Source organism: Rhinoderma darwinii, chromosome 10 (assembly GCF_050947455.1).
Source record: "Rhinoderma darwinii isolate aRhiDar2 chromosome 10, aRhiDar2.hap1, whole genome shotgun sequence".
Lineage (NCBI taxonomy): Eukaryota > Metazoa > Chordata > Amphibia > Anura > Rhinodermatidae > Rhinoderma > Rhinoderma darwinii.
In genome coordinates, this window is record NC_134696.1 from 13,540,134 (window position 1) to 13,566,627 (window position 26,494).

General features: G+C 40.9%; 1 protein-coding gene across 1 annotated transcript; it reads right to left on the minus strand.

Moving 5' to 3' along the window:
* Nucleotides 1–21,493: 21,493 nt before the first annotated feature.
* LOC142662454 (nicotinamide N-methyltransferase-like) lies at nucleotides 21,494–26,130 on the minus strand. The gene is made up of 3 exons (XM_075840659.1): nucleotides 25,977–26,130; nucleotides 22,558–22,762; nucleotides 21,494–21,917 (listed from the first exon to the last, which is right to left on the minus strand). Exons 1-3 carry the CDS (start codon nucleotides 26,128–26,130, stop codon nucleotides 21,494–21,496), a joined length of 783 nt encoding a protein of 260 aa, XP_075696774.1.
* Nucleotides 26,131–26,494: the final 364 nt, after the last annotated feature.

Below are 26,494 nucleotides of genomic sequence, written 5' to 3' on the forward strand. Positions count from 1 at the left end.
TAACAGCGCGATCACTGTTCCTGTCCGTTAGTCCCGGGTGTCAGCTGTAATACACAGCGGACACCTGCAGAATATGGTGCGGGCGCAGCGCGTGAGCCCGCTCCATATATAACCCCTCGCACCACGACATGCTATTAAGTCGTGGTGCGCCAAGGCGTTAATGCGCAGCGGATGGTGCAAAGTGAAAATTAAAATTTTCCACTGATATGCCATTTTAATGCACAATATATTGTGCCCAGTTTGTGCCAATGAAGACAAATACCTCATACAATGTTGAGCGGGTTCTCCCGGATATAAAATGTCATATATGTGGACGTAAGCTGGTGTTTGGGCACGCTGTGGGGCTCAGAAGGGATGGAACGCCATTTGGCTTTTGGAGCGCAGATTTTGCTTGGTAACTGTTCTGTTTGGGGTTTTGCTGGTATTTCAGTTTATGATGTGGGGGGCATGTGTAATCTGTGCGGAGTACATCAGGGCATAATAAGAGGGTATAATAATGGTGTAAATAAATAATAATCCGCAGATATGTGGCCAGTGTCGCACTGATAAATGGCGCCCGATCTTATCCGCTTTTGGACATTCTGCACATTTTGCATCGCCATATTCTGAGAGCCAGAACTTTTTTATTTTTTCTCCGACGGAGCTGTGTGAGGGCTTATTTGTTGCGGGACAATCTGTACTTTTCATTGGTACCATTTTAGGGTACATGTGATTTTTTTTAATCACTTTTTATTAGATTTTTTTGGAAGCAAAGTGACAAAGAAACATAAATTTTGACAATGTTTTTTGTATTTTTTTTTTATAGTATTCACCGTGCGGTATAAATGACATTTTGCTTTTTTCTGCGGGTCGGTACGATTACGGCGATACCATATGTATATAGGTTTTTTATGTTTTGTGGCGATTGCGCAATAAAATCACTTTGATAAAATTATTTATTTTTTGTGTCCCCGTATTCTGAGAGCCATAACGTTTTTATTTTTCCGTCAAAAAAGCGGTCTAAGGGCTTGTTTTTTGCGGGACGGGTTTTAGTTTTTATTGGTACTATTTTGGGGTACATGCGACTTTTTGATCACTTTTTATTCTATATTTTGGGAGGGTTGATGACCAAAAAAAAGTGATTCTGACTGTTTTTTAATTAATTTTTTTGCGGTGTTCACCGTGCGGGAAAAATAATATTATAGTTTTATAGTCTGGGTCGTTACGAACGCGGTGATACCAAATATGTGTACTTTTTTTAACATTTTCATTTTTTTCCTATAATAAAAGACTTATTATAGGAAAAAAAACATTCTTTTTTTTTGTAACTTTTATAACTTGTTTTTACACTTTTATAAAACTTTTTTATTACTTTATTTTTTACTTTTTACTTGTTTTACTTGAAGCCTGGCAGCACTGATCGCTGCTATAATACATTACACTACCTAGGTAGTGTAACGTATTATAAACTGTCAGTGTGACGCTTGGAGTCACACTGACAGGAAGCTAATGAGAACCAGCATCCGGCTGGTTCTCATAGGCTGCTGTGCATGGCAGACCCGGGGGCTGTTATATGGCCCCCGGTTCTGCCTTGTAACCGACTGCAGCACCAGCAATCGGTCCCCGGGAAAGTTTGTTGTAGCAACAAACTTTCCAGTTTGTTATAGCAACAAACTTTCCAGTTCGTTGCTACAACACACTTTCCCTGCGATCACATGACCGGGACCTGAACTAATCAGGTCCCGATCATATCTCCAGGACCAGAGGCAGGTGATGACAGCGCGATCCGGGTGTCAGCGCTACTCTGAGACACCCGGATCACGCTTTTAACACCCACCGTGAATTCACGTCGGCACTGCACAGAGCCCAGCAAGTGCCGACGTGAATATACAGTGGGCGGTCGGGAAGCGGTTAAAGTGATGAAAACTATTGCTCCATATAGTAAGAATGATGTAGAAAAACAAAATGTATTATAAATGGTTGGATTTAGTTAACACAGATATTAGAGTGATGCACTTACAGCAAATATAACCCTATATGCTCCACAAATGTACTGTATGTCACCTAATATGATGATGATGATGATAATGATCTACTAACCATGCTAACCAGGATGCCAAAGCCTAGAACAGGGGGAATATATCCAGTTAGTGAGTTGCAAGAAGTAAAAGAAGGTTTGATTACTGATGGTTACACTAATGTAGATACCTTGAATATGATTAAGTCTAGGTGATTATAGAAAGCCTTGAACTTGTACTATATTGTTGGAGTTGAAGAAATAAAGAGAAAGGGAATAATAATAATAAAATGTTGCCATTATATTCATCCTGTGGGCAACCTACGTGTTAAAGCTAGTCTAACAAAAATGGCTGATTTCAGAGAGAAGTGACTACAAGAACAAAAGGTTAACAAATACTCCTGGTGGAATAATACCTCTTCTTTCTTAAATCCAGCTAATTGATTTAAGGGAATAGCAGGATGGCTGATGAGTATACTTCAAACTGTGTTCCAAATGATTTTGTTTAGCATACTTGGCTATATAGGCTTTGATTTGTCAATATGGCTAATGAGCTGAAGTATAAGGTTGTGTAAAAAGACTGTTTGGTTGTTGTTTTTGATGTACCTTATCTATAAGGTTTAAATAGCTAAAGTCATCTGTGCACAGTCAGGTTTTAGAGATATAAATATAGCAGAAATTTAGTTTCCTTTCAGCATTTTGAAACGCTGAAGCTTATAGTTCTAAAAGAAAAGGGTGGGGGCAGCAGCTGAATGCAATGTATGAGCATGTTTGAAGGAATGTAAAATGCTGCTCGCTCTCAATTGAAATATTTAACAAGCATGGTCTGCATAGATTGCTAAGTTATCAGGTAATAAACGGATAACTCCCATTGTGTCTCCCTATAATATCCAGTTTTTCTCTATCCTTCTGTCTCCGGATTTTTACTAATATTTTGCTTGACACACAGAGGCAAACAGTATGCCTGGATGGTGCGTCCCCAGGGTGCAGCAAATTCCCCTGATATTGTCAACCGTGCAAGGAAAGAGCTGTTGGATAAGTGGTCCCCCAAACACTCCACCACTTGTCTATTGCAATATGTTAATAATTTACTTTTGTGTTGTATCTCTTTTAACATATGTGCTTAGGAAATAGTCACATTATTATTGTCATTTTGCCATAAGGGTTTACTGCTATCCAAGACCATCCAGTCCCACACAACCATCACTATGCCTATGGTTGTAGAGAAAGGAGGGGAAGGGGGGGGGGGATACCAGACCCTTAATGTACAAACTTGCAAATGATAATGTCTTGTTTGATATGAAACATGAGCATGATTGTCACAGTTTAATGCAACTTGAAGCCCAAGGGTTACCAGATGTAACTGATGTACCTTTGACTAACTGTGATGTTCAGTGTTTTGTAGACGGATCTAGATAATGGAAGGAGCAGACAGGACATTTCACCAACGGGTATGCAGTAGTTCAGGAAGGTAAGACTGTTATGCAAAAGTCACTGCCCTCTAGCAGCTCTGCCCAAGAGGCAGAACACATGGCCCTCGCAGAAGCATGCAAGTTGGGCACAGGTAAAAGGGTGAACGTCTATACAGACTCAAGGTACGTCTTTGGAGTCGCACACGATTATGGCACAATATGGCAAGCAAGAGGCTTTCTCACTTCAGCAGGCAAACCAATTAAAAATGCTGATGCAGTATAACAACTACTTGAGGCTTTAGCATTACCTACAGAAGTAGCTATAATTAAAGTGCAAGCGCACACAAGACTAGACTCCCCTAAAGTGAAAGGGAAGGCACGGGCTAACCAAGCAGCAAAAGCCGCTACAACCCTCCCCGTGTTGGAAGTCCAAGAAGTGGGCCATGTCACGGAGGTATTGCTGTGTGCTTTACAGACCCAATCGCCAGCCCCTGAACAGAAATTGTGGCAGGAGGTTGAAGCTGTCAGAGGCAAAAGTGAGCCAATGGAGTGTAAAGGGTAAAATGTGCTTACCACATAGCCTTTTTCCAATAATGTGCGCCCTAGCGCATTCCCCTGCTCATAACTCAAAAGGAGAAATGAGTAGCACAGTGTTAAAACACTGGTTTGCCCCTGGATTTCAGAACGCAGCTGCTTGACATGTAAAGGGTTGCTTGACATGCGTCAGACACAACCCGGTTAAAATGACAAAAACACCCAGTAAGCACATGCCTCGCCCTGATTACCCCTTCCAGCGACTGCAGGTGGACTACATACAGTTACCCGAGGTAGGAGTATATGAATATGTCCTCATATGTACTGACGTGTTTTCAAACTGGCCTGAGGCATGGTCAGTAACCAAAGCCATAGCTAAAAAAAACACTGCTAGGAAAATACTCAGTGAAGTAGTATGCCGATATAGGGTCGCTGAAGTAATTGAGAGTGACAGAGGAACCCAGTTCACAGGAGACGTACTAGGGCATATACTTACTAGCCTCGGCATCACACAGCCATTACCTTGATGCCTACTGCTGAGGATGGTGAACCACATGATTGCCTATCCTCCATAGCAGAAAGAGTGTTACCAAGATCAGATCTTAAAGATACTCCACTACCAAATCGTGATCTCATACTGTTTGTTGATGGATCTTGTAAGAACAAATACATCCTACCCAGCAACTTATTCAGATATGCAGTCATATTGAAGTAGTAAACCTACAAGAGACCTCTAAAAGGGGGAAGCGGGGGGTCCCTAAAAGACTATAGAGACAACCTTGAAGCAATTAATCCCAGGGGACAACACACCCCAATAAATTATATTATAAATATAGTAGTCACGTATTGTAAAAGAATGTATAGATCTTTATTGATAAATAACAATACATGGTATCACATGAAATAAAATAAACATACAAACAAACACATGGAGAGCAGAAGCACGGTAGACTGATAAGTGTACCAAAGGGTTAGCAGACCTGACCCAGCTCAGAGTCTAACATCCAAAGTCAAATTCCAAAATAATAAGAAATAAATAATTAATATGTGTTATAGAAATAAATATACCAAGAGATGCTACGGAGACTGCATGGTGTATGTAAGGAAAACTATGAAGAGAACCAAGCAAAGGAATGGCAGTAACAGCAACATCTAATGATAGCCTAATAATGAAGGAAAAAAACACACGTATGTGTTTTTTTCCTTCATTATTAGGCTATCATTAGATGTTGCTGTTACTGCCATTCCTTTGCTTGGTTCTCTTCATAGTTTTCCTTACATATTTTCAGATTATTGTTCTTTATACACCATGCAGTCTCCGTAGCATCTCTTGGTATATTTATTTCTATAACACATATTCATTATTTATTTCTTATTATTTTGGGATTTGACTTTGGATGTTAGACTCTGAGCTGGGTCAGGTCTGCTAACCCTTTGGTACACTTATCAGTCTACCGTGCTGCTGCTCTCCATGTGTTTGTTTGTTTGTATGTTTATTGTATTTCATGTGATACCATGTATTGTTATTTATCAATAAAGATCTATACATTCTTTTACAATACGTGACTACTATATTTATAATATAATTTATTGGGGTGTGTTGTCCCCTGTGCTTAATTGCTTCTAGGTTGTGTCTATGCAGTCATATTGAGCCATGGGATAAGCCATGTCTCAACAGGGGGGATGGTAGAAATCATATCTAAAGTGTTCACGGCATATGGCTTTACTAATTACTCAAAAAAAATGTGTTTACCCTGTTTAATATGCGCCAAATATAATTCACGGGGGAATGTAAGACCAAAGAGCGGACAGTTCCCAAATCCACAATATCAATTCCAACATTGTTATGGATTTCATTGAATTAAAGAAGTTGTTTTTAGCTTCCTAAGATATTAGCTATATGTATAAGTGTGTTCCTTTGAATCTCAGAGTAGGTAAGAATTTTTTTTTAGTTTGAAACACTTATCAGATAAAACCTATGGTATCTGTGAATATTTTTGTGGATAGAAGCTGGTAATCAGGTAATCATCTCAGATCAAGGTACAAATCCTGCTGAAAAGAGTAACACCAAGTGCAAATAAAATGTACACAGTAACTACACATTTTCTAGGTGCTCTGTCCAGAGGGACAGAGAAGTTTTTCTTATATAAAGGTGTTTGTTTGATGTACAGGACAATGAACTGATGGTACCCAAACCTGAGGGGTGATAGCATGAGATTGGTGATAGCATTATTATATTGGTTGAGACCCTATTGTTTATATTGTCTGAGGCTTATAATTATAATGTGTCTAATATGCCACGGTATTGTGAATAACAACTTGAGGTGTTTTTGTGTGGAGTTATGAGGTGAAGGTCACTGGTTGTTGTTGTTGTTGTTGTCGTCACTCATAAGTTAGAAGTACATGGCAGTAATGAGAACCCTGACATTATGTTACCTGGGTGTCTTTAGGTTTGAAATAGATGCTGCCCACGACCCTTTTATATCTGCAGGGGTAAAAGTCCCATTAGGACAGTAAGTGACAGTGCAACACACTTATGTCCAGTACACGTACCGTGGAAGGAGAAGTTTGGATTACTTCCAATATTAGTAGGTTTAGCTAGAAAGAATTCTCATTATATAGGGAAAGTGACTGACAGATTGGACACTTTACAGATTATGTGTTTGATGTTTTGAATGCTGCCCAAGGGGGCATTTGCCAAGTAGTTGGCCTAGACTGTTGCCACTGTATAGACCTTTTTGGCATTATGCAGGACAAGTATAACCGTAGAGCAAGATGTGAAAATAAAGTCCGAAAGGGGATAAACCCTCTTTTAAGAACCTGGCTTGGGTACAAAATGTCGTCAAATAAACAAATGGTGGGAAATGTGAAAGTGATTAAAATAATATTTAAATGAATTCATTTTGTGCAGAAGCCAACTTGTCTGGAGAACCCATCTTGATCTTATGTAGTGAATAAGAAAGACATTGTTCCTTTAAGACAAGTATATTAATGCTGATGTCGTATGTTATTAAAATTAGTTATCTTTGACCTTGGTTCTCATGCGAAACTCAAAGGGAAGACATATTGCTTAGTGATTATTGATGCATTTACCAAATGGGTAAATGTATTCCCCCACAGCAAGCTCAGATGCTATCACAGTCGCTAAAGCATTCGTAAAGGAGATAATTACTAGGTTTGGGATAGCTGAGAAAATATACAGTGACAATGGATCTCACTTTGTGAATAATGTCGTATCCTTACTAGTACAGAACTTACGAATAGAATTAAAATCGGCGGGATTGGTAGAAAGACACAATGGGATACTAAAAACCAACTCAAGAAAATAATGGAAGAGACTGGGAAGAATTGGGCATATTGTTTACCATTAGTAGTCCTAAATATGCATGTGACTCCTACAGCATCAGGTTTGACACCTTTTGAAATTATGTATGATAGGACATTTGTAATACCACAGTTAAATCCATTCTCTAAGATGGATGAGGAGTCTGATTTTACACTTGCTGAATATATGGTAAAAATGCTAACCAACAAGGAACTTTCTATCTCTAATTGTATTCTAGGTGACCCTGTACCTGAACTTGAACCTGTGAAGCCAGGAAATTGGATCCTGATCAAAGTTATAAAAAGCAAAAACTGGTATTATTTTAGTTGTGAAGGACCATATCAGGTTCTACTTATCACACCTACGGCTGTAAAGCTAGCCGAATATACCTCTTGGATACACTTATCACACTGTAAGGTAGTTAGGGAATTGCCACTATCCTCGTAGGCTATAAAAAACTGATTACAAAGGGTGGTCATTTGTTAGAAGTGACTGGTCTCAAAATTCAGTGAAGAAAACATCCAAAACCTGGGAGGAAACAGGGCAAAATATTATTAGTTATTCTAGGTGTCCTATGGGGGTCCAAGGTGTGTCAACCTAAGGTATGGGATCCATGGGAAACAGGGTCAGGGGGGTAGGATTCCCTAAAAGATTTATCTTGGAGAGATAATTATTTTAATTTCACTGAAGTTGGGATCGCAACCTATGAAATAGATTTTTGCGCTGTGGTTAGAGACCAATGCACAGATAGAAACATAGCATACAAACTAGCATATTTAGATAAGTACATTTGTACTATCTGCGTAAATACCCTAGGGAAAGAAAATGTTCTTCATGGTCTTCGGCCAAATGGACCACCGTCCATAATGATTATGGAATTATGGATATTCCATGATGTCTGCCATTAATCCCTCTTTAAAAGAAAAATTGATTATTATTAAGAAACCTACCTCTCCTTGTACAAGTTCCACCAACTGTAACTAGTTCTTTTTGACCTTCCGAAATCCTAATAAAAAGGATAAGGGACTATATGCTATAGGAGCTGATGTTTCAGATGCTAAACATATAGGGCATTTCTTTATTGAAGTTAAGGAAAAGGATGCAACTGAAAGTTCTTTAGCCCCGAAGATAGACCTACACTCTTTAGTCTATTTGGTCAACTTCTCTTATGAAGATAAATTGGCATTAGAAACAGGTTACAGTGATAAAAATGAATGGTTAGCCTGGATAGGATACGCTGCAATCCACAATAAAATAACAAACTGTATCGCTTGTGCAAAAGTTAGGCCACAACTGGGTAGTATACCTTTCAGACTATCAGATAAGGAGAACCTACAAGGTTTGAAATGCGTGTTATCTTTATATAATGCATCATATAATCCTGGTGATAACTTATTTAAGACACTCTCTTTGTTGTACCCACCTGTGGGGAGAGATGAAATCCCTCCCTTAGTAGATACTTACCCAGGCAGCTACACCTACTATCTGAGGAAGGGGCAAGGTAAAAAAATAGGGAACCTCACTGAAGAGTGTTGCGAAACCACCATCGATATTGGTACTGATAATGGTAATTACTCCTCTAATTGGTTTACCAACCGGACAAGGGCAAGGACTGATCTCTGATGGCTATGTGGAAACAGGAAGCTGAGACCTAGGCTACTGACCAAGTGGCGGGGAAGCTGTACTGTGGTTCAGCTTCTGATGCCAAACCACTTGTGTTCAGCCCCATAGTTTCAGAGAATAAGAAAATAGTCCTGGAGACTATCTGAATCGCTATAAGTGGTCTTTCCCGGGAGGTTCATTTGACCATAGAATATACATAGATGAAATAGGAGTACCCCGAGGGCTGCCAAATTAGTTTAAGGCCCGAAATCAGATTGCATCAGGCTTCGAGTCTATACTTTTCTGGTGGTTTACGATAAATCAGAATGTCGACTGGATTAATTACATTTATTACAATCAACAGAGATTTGTTAATTATACCAGAGATGCAATACAGGGCATTGCAAATCTGTTGGGACCTACATCTTTAATGACATGGTGAAATAGAATGGCCCTGGATTTGTTGCTAGCAGAAAAAGGGGGTGTTTGTAAAATGTTTGGTATTTTCTGTTGTACTTTTATTCCCAATAATACAGCTCCTGATGGTAGTGTTACCAAGGCATTGGATGGACTATATTCCCTACCCGAAGAGCTTGCGGAAACTCCGGAATAAATGACATCTTCACTAATTGGCTTGAAGTATGGTTTGGAAAATGGAGTAACCACAGAATCAGTCTATTGGTTTCCTTAGCAACAGTGACAGCGATACTTTTAACTCGTGGGTGTTGTTGCATTTCTTGCACACGGGGACTAATTCTGAGACACATTGACACTTCAATTACAAAACAATGTACCAAGAGATTCAAAATGAGGACATATACGATGACTTGGAAACACCCATGACGACTATCAAGATTTTGATGTATGAAAAAATTGGTGAAAACTTAAGAAGAGAACCTGTTTTGGATGTGTCATAGAACATTCCTTGAAAAATTTACAACAGGGGGAATGTTAGGAAAGTTTTAAATTTATCTATTGCAGACTAAAAATGTGTATGCAAACTTATCTGTAAAAGCCTTGACTAACAAAATGTCTAATATGTTTTATTGTTAAAATAACTGATATTATATATGAGGAGGGGGTAGCTGAATTCCTAAAAAGGGAGATTCGAATTTCCAGACAGAACTTAAACTTCCAATTAGTTTTGTTTTTAGGTGTCAAGTGTGATATATGAAGCAAAATTTATTAAGAACTAGTCCGGACATGTCTTTCTCAGAATATGTATACAAACTCTTTCATTCAGGGTGGAGGCAGACATTTTGCCGTATTTGTCTCCTTATCGATAAGAATAAAAGTAGCGCATCTCTATTCAGATGACTCCTCGATTCTATTTTGATAAGAATAGAAAGAAAGAATAGAAAGTTCTTCTAACAGTCTTGCAGCTGCTTTGTCACTTCTGTTAAAACATGGATGTGTATAGGGCTAATATTTTTTTGTCTATTCATTTTAACTTTTTGGCCCTTTGGTCTCAAGAGGAATCTAAGATTCATAAATCAATATTCTTACTACATATTCTAAGTAGCAGGCAAATAACAGTGATCTCCTCAAGGAAAGCCCACAGTTATATGTTAATCTTTATCACAATGTTTATATAATGCAAATAACCAGAAGCCTCATAATACCCCGTGATGTCCCAGATGATCACAATAGTTCCCGGCACTATTATCAGTCCAAGGAAAGACTCCAAAAACAATGCGGCTATAAAAACAAATTAACCAAATGCTTAACAAGAAATTCAGAGTAAAATCATGTTTTATTCAAATTCTGGTTATGTGCAAGCTGAGACCCCAGTGATCAGCTGTACTCTATGAGAAACCTGACAGCGCCAGCACAGGGGAAATTAAGCATTGCACAGTGCCTATTCATATCAATGTGTTATCTGTCTAATGCAGGACAGGACAGGATTCTGAACAGAGGAGCTTATTATTTTAACTCAGACTTTCCTAATAAAGTATATGGACAACTTCTTAAAGAAGTGTAAAGAGCAGCAAAATATTACAAAACCGGTGTAAATTATATAAATCGTGTAAGGCCGCTGGTGGCTCCTGCCCCCTCCACTAAACTCTGCACACTTTTTGAAAAAAAATTGCAAAGGTAGCATAACAATGCAAAAGTCGCAAATTCTCTTCTCAAAACTGAGTTTTTATGTAAATTTCGACTTTTTTACGCAAGAAAAGTAACGTACTGTATTTTAAAACTCCCCCCAACATATTTGTAAAAACTCTTTTTTATTCATGCAAAGTGTCAGTTAAATTGATGTGTAAAATAGAATATTCTTATGACAAACCATCAAAACATTCTCTAGTTGTCGGAAGGCAAATACATGATGGCGACAATGTTAAACTAGAGAGCAATAACCTCCCTTCACAAAAAAGCAAATTAATCCAGCATGTGTTCATACAGAGAAAAGAAACAAGACGTATTATTACAGGTCCTTACTTGTCATTGGGAAGGTAATATCTTTCCGTACATCAGTGCATGTTCAATTAAAGATAACAGAAACAGTATATATATAAGAATGTATTAAGTTTCTTCTGTTGAAAAGACCCACTGCAATTCTGTTTAACAAGCTGTCACATAGCCCAGTATTGATGTAGGGGAAATAGATATTAGACCAGCATATATATTAGAGAGTGACTTTCTATGTGGAGAGTTGTACAAAACATAATTTTATAGCCAAGTGGGGTCGACCTTTCATCTATTGGGATCCTCTAAGAATTTTTGACAAGTGCTTGAAAAATCAAGAGTCTGTAGACTCGTGGGGGGTGCAATGTGTAATTTGTCATGAATCGTCGGTAGAGTTTGTAATTTTGTATTGTCAAAAATCCTAGAAAGTTTTGAGTGTTGAAGTTGCAACCATGTATCTGGAATCTCCATGGATTTCCGATTGATAAAACAGGGGAGAACTGAGAACGGTGCCAACAAAGAAAGTTTATAGTTTTGCATATGAAGATCTGGCAAAGATTGACAAATAAGTCCTCTAGTTAGTTCACTCACCAGTATCGATTTAGAAGGCAAAGTCGCCTTGAAACATAAGTAAGTGACGAGTTTCCCTCCCATCAGGTGACGTTCTATATCCACATCTCGGTGTGCAACGGTTGGGTTTGCTATACAAGTCCATCCACATAGATGTATAGCCTTATAGTAGGTGTGAAGGTAAGGTAAGGAAATTCCTCCAGAGTTATTTTTCTGTGTGAGAAGAGTGTGTGCCAGTCTAGGACGTTGGTTGTTACATAAAACTCCTGTGAATAGACGTCTAAATTTCATGGACTAGTATGCAGGTATGTCAATTGGCAGTGATTGAAGTCTATATAGAACTTTAGAACTTGAGGGAGAACATATGTAGTGAGGAGGTTCTATCGGCCTAGCCATGACATATAGGGGATTTTAAATTCAGATAAGAAATCTTGAATTTTTTGGTACAGGGGATTATAGTTGCGTTGAAAAGGTAGCTTAGTATCTGATGTCATTTTTTAATCCAAATATTGTAATTCAGCTATTGGCCAATTAAATGGGGATTGAGATTTAACAACCCCAATCACCACTTGAAGTAAATAAAGAAGCAAAAGGCACGGCGCCACATAGTGCAGGTCAATCGGACTAAAAAATAAATGCAGAACGTAGTTAATATGCTCACCACGTGGAAGTTGGTAAAGGCAATAAGTAACTCCACTATGCTGCTGCCAGGATCCAAAACCGGTGAAAACGAATGGTCACCGCTAATTGAAGCATACGAAGGAAGAAAAAGGAGGATCCTATAGGGCGCTGCTGCGTGGTTGTGGTGGAAAGTCAATGAAAAATGGAAGATATATAATAATAATTTATTGAACAATAGGTGGCTACGCGTTTCAACACTGAACTAGTGTCTTCCTCAGGCCATGAGGAAGACACTAGTTCAGTGTTGAAACGCGTAGCCACCTATTGTTCAATAAATTATTATTATATATCTTCCATTTTTCATTGACTTTCCACCACAACCACGCAGCAGCGCCCTATAGGATCCTCCTTTTTCTTCCTTCGTATGAATCACCACTTGAGATATGTTAATGTTTAAGGCTTCGGATTTGTCAAAGTTTATCTTAAAGTTTGACACCCAATCAAACTCCCTAAAAATGTGTAGTATTTGGGGTAATTCTACCAAAGGATTTGTTATAAAAAAGCGCAGGCCGTCAGAAAATGCTGCAGTTTTGTGTTCAAATTCCCAACCTGCAGTCCTTGTCTGGAGGTCGTTTGCCTTATCTTTAATAATATTGTTTCCATTATTGGAATGAACAAGGGGGAGGAGCTAAGGAGCAGGCAAATAACAATGATCTCCTCAAGGAAAGCACACAGTTATATGTTATATGTTTATCTTTATCACAATGTTATTATAATGCAAATAGCCAGAAGCCTCATAACACCCCATGATGTCCCAGATGATCACACTAGTTCCTGGCACTATTATCAGTGCAAGGAAATGTTCCAAAAACATAGGGGCCACAACAAATACCAATTGCTTAACAAGCCATTCATAATAAAATCATATTTTGTTAAAATTCTGGTTATGTGCAAGATGTATATATTAAAGGGTTTCTCCCCCAGCATGCGTTCATGCAGACAAAAGAAACAAGAAATATTATTACAGGTCCTTACTTGTCATTGGAAATGTACTATTTTTTCGTACATCAGTGCATGTTTAATTATAGACAACAGAAACAGAATATAGAACAACAATAAACCGTAGTAGCTGTGATTTGGGAAAAGGGTGTTAGAACCAAAAAGAGTAATTTTGCGATGAGAGAGTGAAGTATGCAATGTACTGGGTATTAAAATAGGTCAAAAGGAAATAAGGTGGGGGGTTAGTGTGTATTATCAGCAGGGCCATACCGTCCATGAGGCGAGATGAGCTTCTTGCCTCAGGCAGCGGCCTGCTGCCTTTCTGAGGGGGCGGCGGCGTCACTGAAACCAGCCGCCGCCACCCCCTCCTGCACTAATTGTACCTGCGTCTGTACGATGCAGATACAATTACATGCATATGCGCTGAATGACCGAGCAAGTTCCGTGCCCGACCATTCAGCACCTTACAATGACGCTAATTGGCAGGAAAAAGTGACTTGCCCCGCCAATCTGTGCCTTTCAACGACGCTAGCGGCGCGATGATGTAACCGCACCACTTTCATTTTTGGGACCTGGGAGTCTTGGACCTAGCACAAATTTCACAAGCGACGACGTAGGCCTTAACGTCTTTAGGCAACCCAGGCCACCAATAGTTTCTAGCAATGAGGTGCTTGGTACCCAGGATGCCTGGGTGGCCAGATAGTGCAGAGTCATGATTTTCCCTGAGTACCCTTAGCCGGAATTGCAGGGAAACAAACAGCTTTCTTCTCAGGAAGGTTCCTGGGAGCTGAACCTTGATCAGTCGCAATTTCGGAGACTAAGTCAGAATCAACAGAGCATATGATTATACCTGGGGGCAAAACACAAGCAGGATATTCCTCCGAAGGAGGGCAGGCCATGAAGCTATGCGACAGTGCATTAGCTTTAATATTTTTAGACCCAGCCATATAGGTGACGACAAAGTTGAGTCTAGTAAAAAACAACGCCCACCGAGCTTGTCTCGGGTTTAGCCTCCGGGCAGATTCTAGGAAAACCAGATTCTTGTGGTCGGTAAGGACAGTTAATTGGTGCCTAGCCCCCTCCAAGAAGTGGCGCCACTCTTCAAATGCCCATTTAATGGCTAAGAGTTCGCGGTTGCCCACATCATAGTTACTCTCAGTGGGGGAGAATTTCCTGGAGAAGTAGGCACAGGGACGGAGATGGGTGAGGGACCTGGCACCCTGGGACAAGACAGCACCCACCTCCACCTCGGAGGCGTCAACCTTCACGATGAATGGCTGCATTTGGTTAGGCTGAATCAGCACTGGGGCAGAGATAAAGCACTTCTTAAGGATCTCAAAAGCCTGGACCGCCTCCGGAGGCCAGTGGAGGAGATCAGCACCTTTGCGAGTAAGATCCGTAAGAGGCTTAGCGATGACCGAGAAGTTAGCAATAAATCTCCTGTAATAATTAGCAAACCCCAGGAAGCACTGTAACGCCTTCAGGGAGGCAGGTTGGACCCATTCAGCCACAGCCTGAACCTTGGCAGGGTCCATGCGGAATTCATTAGGAGTGAGGATTTGACCCAAAAATGGTATCTCCTGCACCCCAAACACACATTTTTCAGATTTAGCAAACAGTTTGTTTTCCCGAAGGGCCTGGAGCACCTTCCTGACATGCTCAATGTGGGAGGACCAGTCCTTGGAAAACACAAGTATGTCATCAAGGTACACTACAAGAAATACCCCCAGTTAGTCTCTTAAAATCTCATTTATGAAATTCTGGAAGACCGCGGGAGCATTACACAACCCAAAGGGCATGACGAGGTATTCGACATGACCTTCGGGCGTGTTAAACGCAGACTTCCACTCATCCCCTTCTCTGATTCGGATAAGGTTATAAGCCCCCCGAAGATCAAACTTAGAGAACCATTGGGCCCCCTGAACCTGATTGAAGAGATCAGGAATCAAAGGAAGGGGATACTGGTTCCTTACAGTGACCTTATTCAAGTTTCGGTAATCGATGCACGGCCTAAGACCACCATCCTTCTTCCCTACGAAGAAGAAGCCAGCACCTACCGGAGAAGTAGAGGGGCGAATGTAACCCTTGGCCAGGCTTTCCTGGATATATTCTCTCATGGCCTCACGTTCGGGACAAGAGAGATTAAAAATCCTATCCTTAGGGAGCTTAGCTCCTTGTACCAAATCGATTGCGCAATCATATTCTCTATGAGGAGGTAACACTTCGGAGGCCTTTTTAGAAAAAACATCACCTCCTCAGGAAGAGAAATAAAATTAACAGAAAAACAGGACGTCATGCATTCATTACCCCATTTGGTAAGATCCCCAGTATTCCAGTTAAATATGGGATTATGCATCTGCAACCAGGGAAGGCCTAAAACCAAATCGGACGATAATCCCTGCATCACCAGTACAGAGCACTGCTCCAAATGAATGGAGCCAACAATGAGTTCAAAAACAGGGGTATGTTGCGTAAAATAAACATTAGCAAGTGGAGTGGAGTCGATACCCACTTCTGGGACAGGTTTAGGCAAATCAATCAATAGCATAGCTAGAGACATAGCAAATTCCACAGACATAATATTAGCAGAAGACCCTGAATCCACGAAGGCACTGCCGGTGGCAGACCTACCCTCAAAAGAGACATGAGAGGGAAGCAAGATCTTATTAGATTTCATGTATACGGGAAATATCTGTGCGCCCAAGCGACCTCCCCGATGGTCACTTAGGTATGTAAGTTTTCCGGCTGCTTATTCTTACGCCTTGGACAGTTGTTCACTTGATGCTTGTCATCCCCACAGTAGAAGCAGAGACCATTCTTCCTGCGGAGCTCTGTACGTTGTTGGGGAGACACGGAGGCCCCGAGTTGCATAGGTTCATCCGAGATTCCCGTGGAAGAACGAAGCAATGGAACCTCGGGAGCCATCATGGGGGAGCCAGAGGAGAAGGCACAAAAATGTTCAAGTCGTCGTTCCCTGAAACGTCAGTCAAGACATACCGCTAAAGTCATAACCTGATCTAGAGAGATTTAGAAGAGGGATAGCTAACTAATAGGTCTTTCAGGGCGTTCGACAGACCCAATCTAAACTTGCACCTCAAGGCAGGGTCATTCCACTGAGAAGCTACGCACCACTTCCTAAAGTCACAACAGTACTCCTCAACGGGTCTCTTACCCTGACGTAAGGTCACCAGCTGACTCTCGGCAAAGGCAGTCTTGTCAGTCTCGTCATAGATGAGCCCGGGAGCAGAAAAAAAAAGGTCAACAGAGGAAAGTTCAGGGGCGTCAGGAGCCATGGAGAAGGCCCATTCTTGGGGGCCGTCCTGGAGCCGGGACATAATTATAGCCACTTGCTGGCTCTCAGAACCTGAGGAGTGGGGTCTTAATCGGAAATAGAGCCTACAACTCTCCCGAAAGGAGAAAAAAGTCTTCCTGTCCCCTGAGAACCGGTCAGGCAACTTTAGGTGGGGTTCAAGAGGTGAGGTGGAGGGCACTACCTGGTTAACATCACGCTGGTTGCACCTCTGAGCCAGGGCTTGGACCTGTAGGGAGAGACCCTGCATTTGCTGAGCCAGGGTCTCAAGGGGGTCCATAGTTGTGTAGGAAACAGGGTAGAAAAGGTATATGGGCCTGTGATTATGTAATGTCGGGGTAGGGAGACAGACAGGTGAACCCTAATCTACCCACCACTCAGTCCCTGCCTACTTGCACGGCCCATCCTAGGCAACAGCGTACAACTGGGCGACGGTCCCTACGCTCGATAAGTGCACGACAGACAAACAGACAAGGATACACAGAAGCTAAGGGAAATGGGGCAGTTGCCCACGGCAACACCGTGAGCAACATGAGTAGTGAACGAGCCAAGTCAAACCAGGAGTGTATGAGGTACCAAACGCAGAGCAGGAGATTAGTCAGTAAAGCCAGGGTCAATTTGAAGCAGAGGTCAATAGTACAAGCAGGAACAGGAGAGCCAGGAAACCAGACAGAATCACAGGCAAAGGAAGAGCAGGAAATGAAGGTATAAATAGACCGAGGGCGGGAGCTAGCTCCGTCTGGCCAGGCTGTGATAGGTTCTCCCACTCCTAAGCCTACCAGCCTGAGTGGTAGCAGATCGAGTCACTCTATAAGACCTAGGAGCAGATGCAGACTGATTAACCACGGGCGTCGACACAGAAGCTGTGTCTGGCAGATCCTTTACACCAAGCTTTTCACGTGGAACTGCATCAAATGCTTTTGAAAAATCTAGATATACAACATCCAAAGCCTTACATACGGGGTTGGGTTCTACCCGATTCTCCCTAACCGGATGTTAAAATGACACCTAGTTTGTGGAACCGGGAGGTAGAGAGATCCTAATCTGATCTTAAATGTGTCTCTTTTAGGACTCAGATACTATTGAACAGTCCTAAATGGCGTCCTTGATAGCAAGGAGACCATCAGTTACCTGTATTGTTTGTAATATAAAAGGTGCGATGACCTAATCGTGCCGCTGACGTAGTTCCAGCACTGTACCGCTTGACTAAAGTAGGCCAGGCCTGCATCGCTGTATGACAGCTAGGCAACAGGGACAGATAGGTTTGCTTTACTTGTTTTAGGGTCGCTGAATTGTGTGGCACTTCATCTATGTGGGCACTGTTTGGTTCTTCACTTTCAGGGGGTACAGCATGTGGTAATTCGTTTTTGGGGGGCACAGAGTCAGGCTCTATATTTGAGGGGCACTGCACATGTGGTGCTGTATTTTCAGAGGGCACTATGTGTGTGGCACTATCTGTAGGGGGCACAGTGTGTATGGTACTTTATCTTCAGGGAGCACAGTGTGTGGCATTTTACTTTTAGGAGGCACAGAGGCACAGTGTGTGTGTATGTGTGTGTGGCACAGTATTTTCAGGGAGCACAGTGTGTGGCACTAACTACAGGGGGTAGTTTGTGACACTACCTTCAGAAGGTACAGCAAATCCTTACCATTGTTTAGCCCATGCTGGGAGTTGTCTTTCCATGACGTACAAATTATGGTCTGAGTTAAACTGACTTTGCAGGTTATTTCTCTACTAAGCTTATTATGGGTGCAGCTGTTGCCCATAACAACATTTAGATTTTACATATCACTGCCTTGAAAAAATACAGCTGTGTTGTGATTGGTTGTTATAGACAACTGCGTAATGAATTTTTTTGCACTATATTTTACAGCTGGACCTGTAAAAAATGGGCGTAACTTACGTTAAAAAATTATTTCCTTTTACCTCTTTTTTTAACCTCCAAATTCCACCGTATGAAACAGCTAATATTTTATGTCTTTTTATTTTAACTTTCTGTGTCTTAGATTTAAGAGAAATCTAAGGTTCATACATTTTTTATACCTATACTCAGGAGCAGACAAGTAACAATGATCTCCTCAAGGAAAGACACAGTTATATGTTATATGTTTATCCTAATCACAATGTTATTATAATGCAAATATCGAGAAGCCGCATAATACCCCATGATGTCCCAGATGATCACACGAGTTCCCGACACTATTATCAGTACAAGGAAGTGTTCCAAAAACAAAGCCGCTATAACAACAAATTAACCAATTGCTTTACAAAAAATTCATAGTAAAATCATATTCTATTCAAATTCTGGTTATGTGCAGGTTGTATATACTAATGGAGTTCTCCTCTTTGAAAAAATCCCTACTTGTTAGAAGGGTCCTGTAACAATAAACAGAACACAATGTGAGCCCCTGCTGAGACCCCAGTGATCAGCTGTAATATATCAGAAACCTAGAAGCAAGTATTTAATTTCCCTGCAACACCACCACAGGATAAATTAAGAATTGCACAGTGTCCATTCATATTAATGTGTTATCTGTGTAATGCAGGACAGGACAGGATTCTGAACAGGGTCCTCACTATATTAACTCAGAATTCCCTATTAGAGTCTATGGACAACTCCTTAAAGAAGTGTAAGGAGCAGCAAAATATCGAATAGATAATGGGGGAATTTATTAAGACTGGCGTTTTATATGACAATTCTAATATGAGGAGCACTGAAATAAAATACATTTAATTTATTAAGAGGTGTACACCACTTGTCTGTCATTGGACCAAGATTTCAAATCTATTTTAGCTGCGAGCTGGGGAAGATTTGTGCTTTAATTTACGCTAGTTTCTGGCATAAACTATAGTAAATGTACAAGGCTGCTGGTGGCCCCACCCCCTTCTACTGAACTATGCCCACTTTATTTAAAAAAATGGTGGCGTAAAAATGCAAAAGTCACAATGTTTTTGCTCAAAAATAGCGTTTCTATGCAATGTGCAACTTTTATACGCTACAAAACTGGAGTACTGTATTTAAACATTCCCCCCATTATCTTTAAAGTAAACGTCCACTCTTGAACCGTTTTGTATTTTTTAATATAAATTGGTTCAAAATTCTGTGCCAAATCATTTAATATTATATCTTTATAGAATTCTGGGATCCGTTTTCCTGATTCAGAGCTACAAATCTCCTTAAAGGGGTTTTCCCAGACTCATAAATTATCATCTATTTACAGGATTGGCGATAATGTTCTGAAATTTTTTTTTTAAGCAATCAAATTGTGCACTAGATTCTAGATAAACAAAGTAACAGGTGTCTCTAAAAAAATATCTAAGTAAATGAAATCATAGAGCAAAACCCTTGTGAATTATTATATTGTTTTGTCTTAAAGTTTGTAAGTTTCGGTTTATAAATCAAGGTCTGTAAAACATATAGAGCAGGAAGTCTCCCCCCCCCAAGTCAAGGACGCAAACAGTTAAATGCTCCATGCTTCGCTTTATTACACTATTTATATAAAGCAGATACAAAACAGAACAACAATGAGAAAGCAACTGATCCCAAGATTCCAGACTCCCGTGATGTCCCAGATGATCAGACTCGGTCTCTGCAATATTATCTAGGACCAGTCCAAGGAAAAGTCCCAAAAATAACTGAACAATTATTTTTATACTATTCTATACTGCACTAAGGAAGCTTCTTTCTGATTATTATATCTGTTTTTAAGCTAAACATATGAAGTAATGACATGAAGACTTTATAATATTCAACCTACGGGCGGGTTCACACATGGCGGAATTTCACTTAAATTCCGCTGCGGACACTCCGCAGCGTTAATCCGCAGCGGAGCCGTTTCTCCATTGACTTTCACTTTAATTTAGCAGTGTTCGTTTACACGATGCGTACAATTCCGCTGCGGAGCATAGGCTGCGGAGCGGAATTTGGTGTCCGCAGCATGCTCTGTCTGTTGCGGAGCAGTGGCGGACTGGTTGCGGACTCATGGCGGAATTTCTCCATTGACTTCAATGGAGAGTCGAAATTCCGCAATGAAGTCCGCAGATCTTATGTGTGCTGCGGAGCGTATTGTTTTTACTACCATGACATTTCTTCATTCTGGCTGGACCTATGTATTTCTAGGTCTACAGCCAGACTGAGGAAGTCAATGGGGCTCCCGTAATGACGGGAGCGTTGCTAGGAGACGTCTGTAAATAGTCACTGTCCAGGGTGCTGAAAGAGTTACGCGAGCGGCAGTAACTGTTTCTGCACCCAGGACAGTGACTACCGATCTCAATATACATGTATCTGTAAAAAAACATATAAGTTCATACTTACCGAGAACTCCCTGCGTCTGTCTCCAGTCCGGCCTCCCAGGATGACGTTTCATTCTAAGTGACGGCTGCAGCCAATCACAGGCCAAGCACAGGCTGCAGCGGTCACATGGACTGGAGCGTCATCCAGGGAGGTCGGGCTGGATGCCGAAAGAGGGACGCGTCACCAAGACAACGGGCGGTAAGTATGAATTTCTTTGACTTTCACTAGGGAAAGTGCTGTCCCTTCTCTCTATCCTGCACTGAATAGGGAGAAGGGAAGCACTTTTCCTGCAGACCGCAGCGGCCAGTCCGCATCAATTTTCTGCACATTTTGTGCAGATCCGCCGCCGTAATCCGCAACCCGGATTAGGTGCGGCATTGATGCGGACAGTTGCGGAGGAATTCCGCCATGTGTGGTCATGCCCTACTTCTCCTTGTGAGCTGCAATAAATATGGCGGCCTTATAGTCAATAAGGTCACTGACAGCCGTTCTCTCCTTGACCTTACAGTAATCAATGATAAAGCCTTCTCCAACTAGAGCTTTCCTGACAAAATCCTCATCATATGGAATAACTTGGAACTTGTCTTTTCCAACTGTGAAATATGTTGCACCTAAAATCCCAATTATTATAATGTGTCCTCCAGGTTTCAGCAACCTAGAGAACTTCCTCATATTTTTTATGTAATCATCTTGATCTTTGCTGATAGCACCCAGAAGCCAAGCACAGATAACACAATCGGCTGGTGGTAAGACCAGCGGCTCTGTCATATTCTCTTTCTCCAGGTCGTATTTCACTACATGTTGAATGGCTGATCTCAGTTTTGCTTCCCGGTTCTGAAACTGATCACTGGAAAATAAAAAAATACATGTAAAGTGATTGTCCCACAGTCAACATCAACATGGTGGCTCAGTACTTAACACTGGAGTATTGAACATCAATACTAGAGGTATAGCTTGAAATAATTCAAGACTGTTGAACCAAGTGTCCGACTTAGGCTAGATTCATATGAGCATGGGGAAGCTCGGACATGAAAAACTTGTCATTTTTCACGTACTAGGTGACCCCGCGCGGGTCCTGTTTTCACTGATCCCCATAGAAGTGAGCCTATGGAAGGATCCTTGAAAATGGAAGATAATAGGAAATGTTCTATTTTTCAACGGACCCTTCACACAGTCCGTTGAAACAACGGCCGTGTGAATGGCCCCATTGAAAAACATGCGTCCGTGTGACGGCTATTGTTTTAACGGCCATCACACAGACAGATTAAACACTCGTGTGAATAAGGCATTATGCTGTGTCTTTCCAGAATTAACTTGTATAAGAATATTCAACTAAGTGGTAATAAAAATTGTAAGTTTTGACTTTAGTTCTAACAGAATAAACTTTTTCATGGATCTTTATCCCATCTCCCCTGATATTTTTTGTATAAGAAGCAACAATCACAATGACAGTTTTTTTTCTCTTCATATTTGCACAAATATATCACCTGTTTTCCTCTTTCTCTTGAAGTGTTAATGTGTGGCCCCAATTAAATGCTCCTGTACGGTCGTCCACCCATCTCTTCAGCTCCATGATGCATCTGCTACTGACCTTTAGCACAATGATGTTTTCGAAAAACTCACAGGCTGAATACAGATGATGAACAAATGAACCAAGACTGAGGTCAACCAAGATGTCTCCATTAATATGACCTGTAGAAAAAAAGTTTGGCTACTGAAACATCTAATATGTTAAACCATCATAGATTTTGTGGATAAACAAGGACATATGTCTGTGTCACTTCTAGCAAACTATGTAAACATTGGGTTTCCAATACCCTAAATTCTAAAAATGAGATTAAATAATCCTCAACTGTTCTATAAATTGATGACATCAATGTTTTTTTTGAAGGTGAAGATTGCAACCATCTGAGGTAGTTCTTGTAGTAAGGGGAAATAAAAGGAGAAGGGAGGATCATAGGGCCGTAACTTGAAAAATCCAAACGTTTTCAATATGTTTTAACCCCTTAAGGACAAGGAAAATTTTGGCCTTGAGGACAGAACATTTTTTTTTATATTTCCCTCTTTGCATCCCGGCGCGCTTAATATTTATTTTTTTCGACGTAGCTGTATGAGACTTTGTTTTTTACGGGACGAGTTGTACTTTATGTAGGTGGCAGTTTTTGGTACATTTACATTATCATTTAGTTTATGTAAATTTTTATTTTGGTAAAAATTCTGAAAAAAAGCAGTTTCGCTCCAGTTTTCATATATCTATATGCCAGTACATTAGCCTGTGTACTGATTGTATACAGGCAGTTGTTAGGGTATACATCAGTATGCCCTAACAACAGGAAATATGGTCAGACAGCCCTAGGGTCCTTCAATGGACACTGGGCTGTTTGGCCATACATGGTTTTGACCTCGATCACATCACCGGTATCGACCAGTGACGCGATAAAGCACTCCACCCCGATTTGGCCTAGGTGTTTTTAAATAGCAGGAGACTGCAAATTAAAAAGGTTTCTACCTATTTGTTCTCAGTTTGGCCCCTGAGACTATAAGGAAATGTGAGTTTTTTCCATCTGTTTATTTTTTGTGGAGTTGTGTGGTGATTTTTTGCTGCTGTGGTGCTGTATTTCTGAGGGGACGTGGTCCAGAGCCAAGGTGGCTTAGAGTGGCAGTATGGGTGCTGTTTGTCTGCAGGGTTGCCCCTCTTCAGTTGTATTGCAGCGGCATTAATTGCCATGGGATACTACACTTTGTAGAGTAGGGACCCACTTGAAAGAGGTCGCTGTGAAGTGGCAAGTGGCTTATACAGTTTGATCAAAATGTTTACTTAGAACCTCATGTTTGTACATTTTCATTTTGCTAAACAGCAATAGATAAAGTATAGCAAGTGCATGTGTGTTCCAGGTTTTCTTTTCTCCTTTGTGGACATATATACACACACATACTGGCACATATACAAATACATTTAGTCACATATATAGACACACAGGCACATGTTTACATGCACAGATACACATATACACATACAAACACAGAGACATATGCACACATAAAGACCCATATATATGCATACAGGCACATATATACACACAGTATAGATAATGCAGTAAATTTTACCTGCAGCCCTATGTAACACCACAGATAACACACGGTGATAGCTCTTTGAGTACAGATAATGCAGTAGACGTTACCTGCAGTCAGCAGTCCTATGTGATACCACAGATAACACACACAGTGAGGGTATGCTCAGCTGACATCCTGCTGTAAAGGCGGGGACCGAAGTTAGCTTCAATGCCCGACATTAACCCCTTATATGAAGTGATCAAAATCGATCGCTGCATTTAAGGTGTTTGCAGCTCATCGGCACACCAGCAACGAAATTGCCGGGGTGCCGTGGCTGCAATGGCAACTAAAAAGCTAATACTGGCCTCATGGTCTGTCTAGTATGGAAGCCTTCCAGGACCTGGCAGGAGGCGGGGCCTAAAAGGCTTCAGTAGTCGACAGCAAGATGGCTCCTGCTCAGGAGCTGAGCCGGCGTTATCAGCAGTGGCTGTCAGCTGTATGTTACAGCTGACATCCACCTGTAATGGCAGGGACAGGAGCTAGCTCCGTTTCCTGCCATTAACCCCTTAGATGCAGAGATCGAATGCGATCGATGCATCTTAGAAGTTGGTAGCAGATCGGCAGCCCTGCATGCGATCACAGGGCTGCCGACTGCTGCTATGGCTACAGGAGGCCTAACAATGACCCCCTGTGCTGAACTATAAAAATATTATGTTGTTTATTCCATGTGGTGAATTGTGTAACAAAAAAAACCTGAAAAACAATGCCAGAATTTCTGGTTTTTGGTTAATTTGCACTACAAAAATTGGAATAAAAAGTGATCAAAAAGTCACATGCATCCAAAAATAGTTCCTATAAAAACTATAGCTCATCCCACAAAAAAGAAGCCCTCATACAGCTCCGTTGATGAAAAAATTTAAATGTTATAATTCTCACAACATGGTGACAGAATAAATGCATTCTTTTTCCAAAAGTAATTTTATTGTGCAAAAAGTTATAAAACATAAAAAGTGCTATAAATTAGATATCGTCGGAATCGTACTGACCCGCAGAATAAAGTTAACATGTAATTTATGATGCATGGTGAACACTGTATAAAAAAAATTGAAAAAACTAAATTTATGTTTTTTGGTCACCTTGTCTCTTAAAAAAAAAGGATAAAAAGTGATCAGAAAGTCGCATGTACCCCAAAATTGTACCAATTACAACTGCAGCTCGTCCCGCAAAAAAGCAGCCCTCATACCCCTACGTGTATAAAAAAAAATAATTAGTTAAGGCTCCCAAAAGTCAAGAAAGAAAAAATTGCAGTTGTGCTGGCCCGAGGGGAACATTTTTTCTATTTCAAGAGGCGATTAATCAAGGCCCTAAAATTAAGGAACCAGGAAGGGGATGGTCCAAACATGTCTGCTTGAAGCGAGGGTGCCCATATTATACCAGGACAACACTTTCCCAACAAAATTCCCCAAACTGCAATAGTGTAGGGTATGGAACAAAAGGGGGATAAAAAAGGACAACATTTATCAGTGCGACACCGGCCTGTGCAGAAAGTATTGCTTCACAGCGTAACACACATCTATGGATTATTTAACCCCATCATTATACCACCTGACTTTGCCCCTGATGTACTCTGCCCAGCTTACATGTACCCCCACATTATAAATGAAAACGGCAGCAATACTCAAACAAAACTACTACCAAGCAAAATCCACTCTCCAAAAGTCAAATGGTATTTACAGCCTCCCTGATCTCCCACACCCCAGAAAAAAACAAGTTTGCTCAATTTGTATTCAATTGTTTAAAAACAGTTAAAAATAATAGAATGCACATGTCAACATATACTCACGATACATACCCACTGTGAAAACTTGTCTAAGATTTTCAATGATAAATTTCAAGGAGTCTTCTCCAAAGGCCATGTCAGGTTTATCTGAAAAGTAGTGATCCAGATATTGTCTGGAATCAAAGCCATGTACATGATAGAGCTTATGGGGACTGGAATCCATCATCTACTCTTGTATCACAGACGGGGTGACCACCTCTAGACCGGGGCACAAGGTTTTATGTAATTACCAGCATTCAATTTACAAAGTGTGTTACTAAGAATAACTTATCACATGATGACTTATTATATTCATGAGCCGGTCATGGGAACTTGCGTTATAATAAATTCACATAGAGAAATGATTTTTAATCTCTTCACGCGCTGCAACACAACTGTATGTCCTGCAGAGGGCTTGTTTCCCGCATCAGGACGTACAGATGTGGAGTAGTTCCCGCCGCAAACTGTCCTAACGGAACCGGGAGGTCAGCTGTCCCCAACAGCTGACACTCCAGTCTTGCTGGTCAGCGGACCATCGCCGCTGATTTCGT

What these genes read in the sequence shown, in the direction of transcription:
- LOC142662454 (XM_075840659.1), bottom strand. Translation starts at nt 26,130, where the DNA reads ATGATGGATTCCAGTCCCCATAAGCTCTATCATGTACATGGCTTTGAT. An exon ending in TAGACAAGTTTTCACAGTGG is followed by an intron (nt 22,763 to 25,976) that starts GTATGTATCGTG and finishes TTTTTTCTACAG; the next exon opens with GTCATATTAATGGAGACATC. An exon ending in CAAGAGAAAGAGGAAAACAG is followed by an intron (nt 21,918 to 22,557) that starts GTGATATATTTG and finishes TTTATTTTCCAG; the next exon opens with TGATCAGTTTCAGAACCGGG.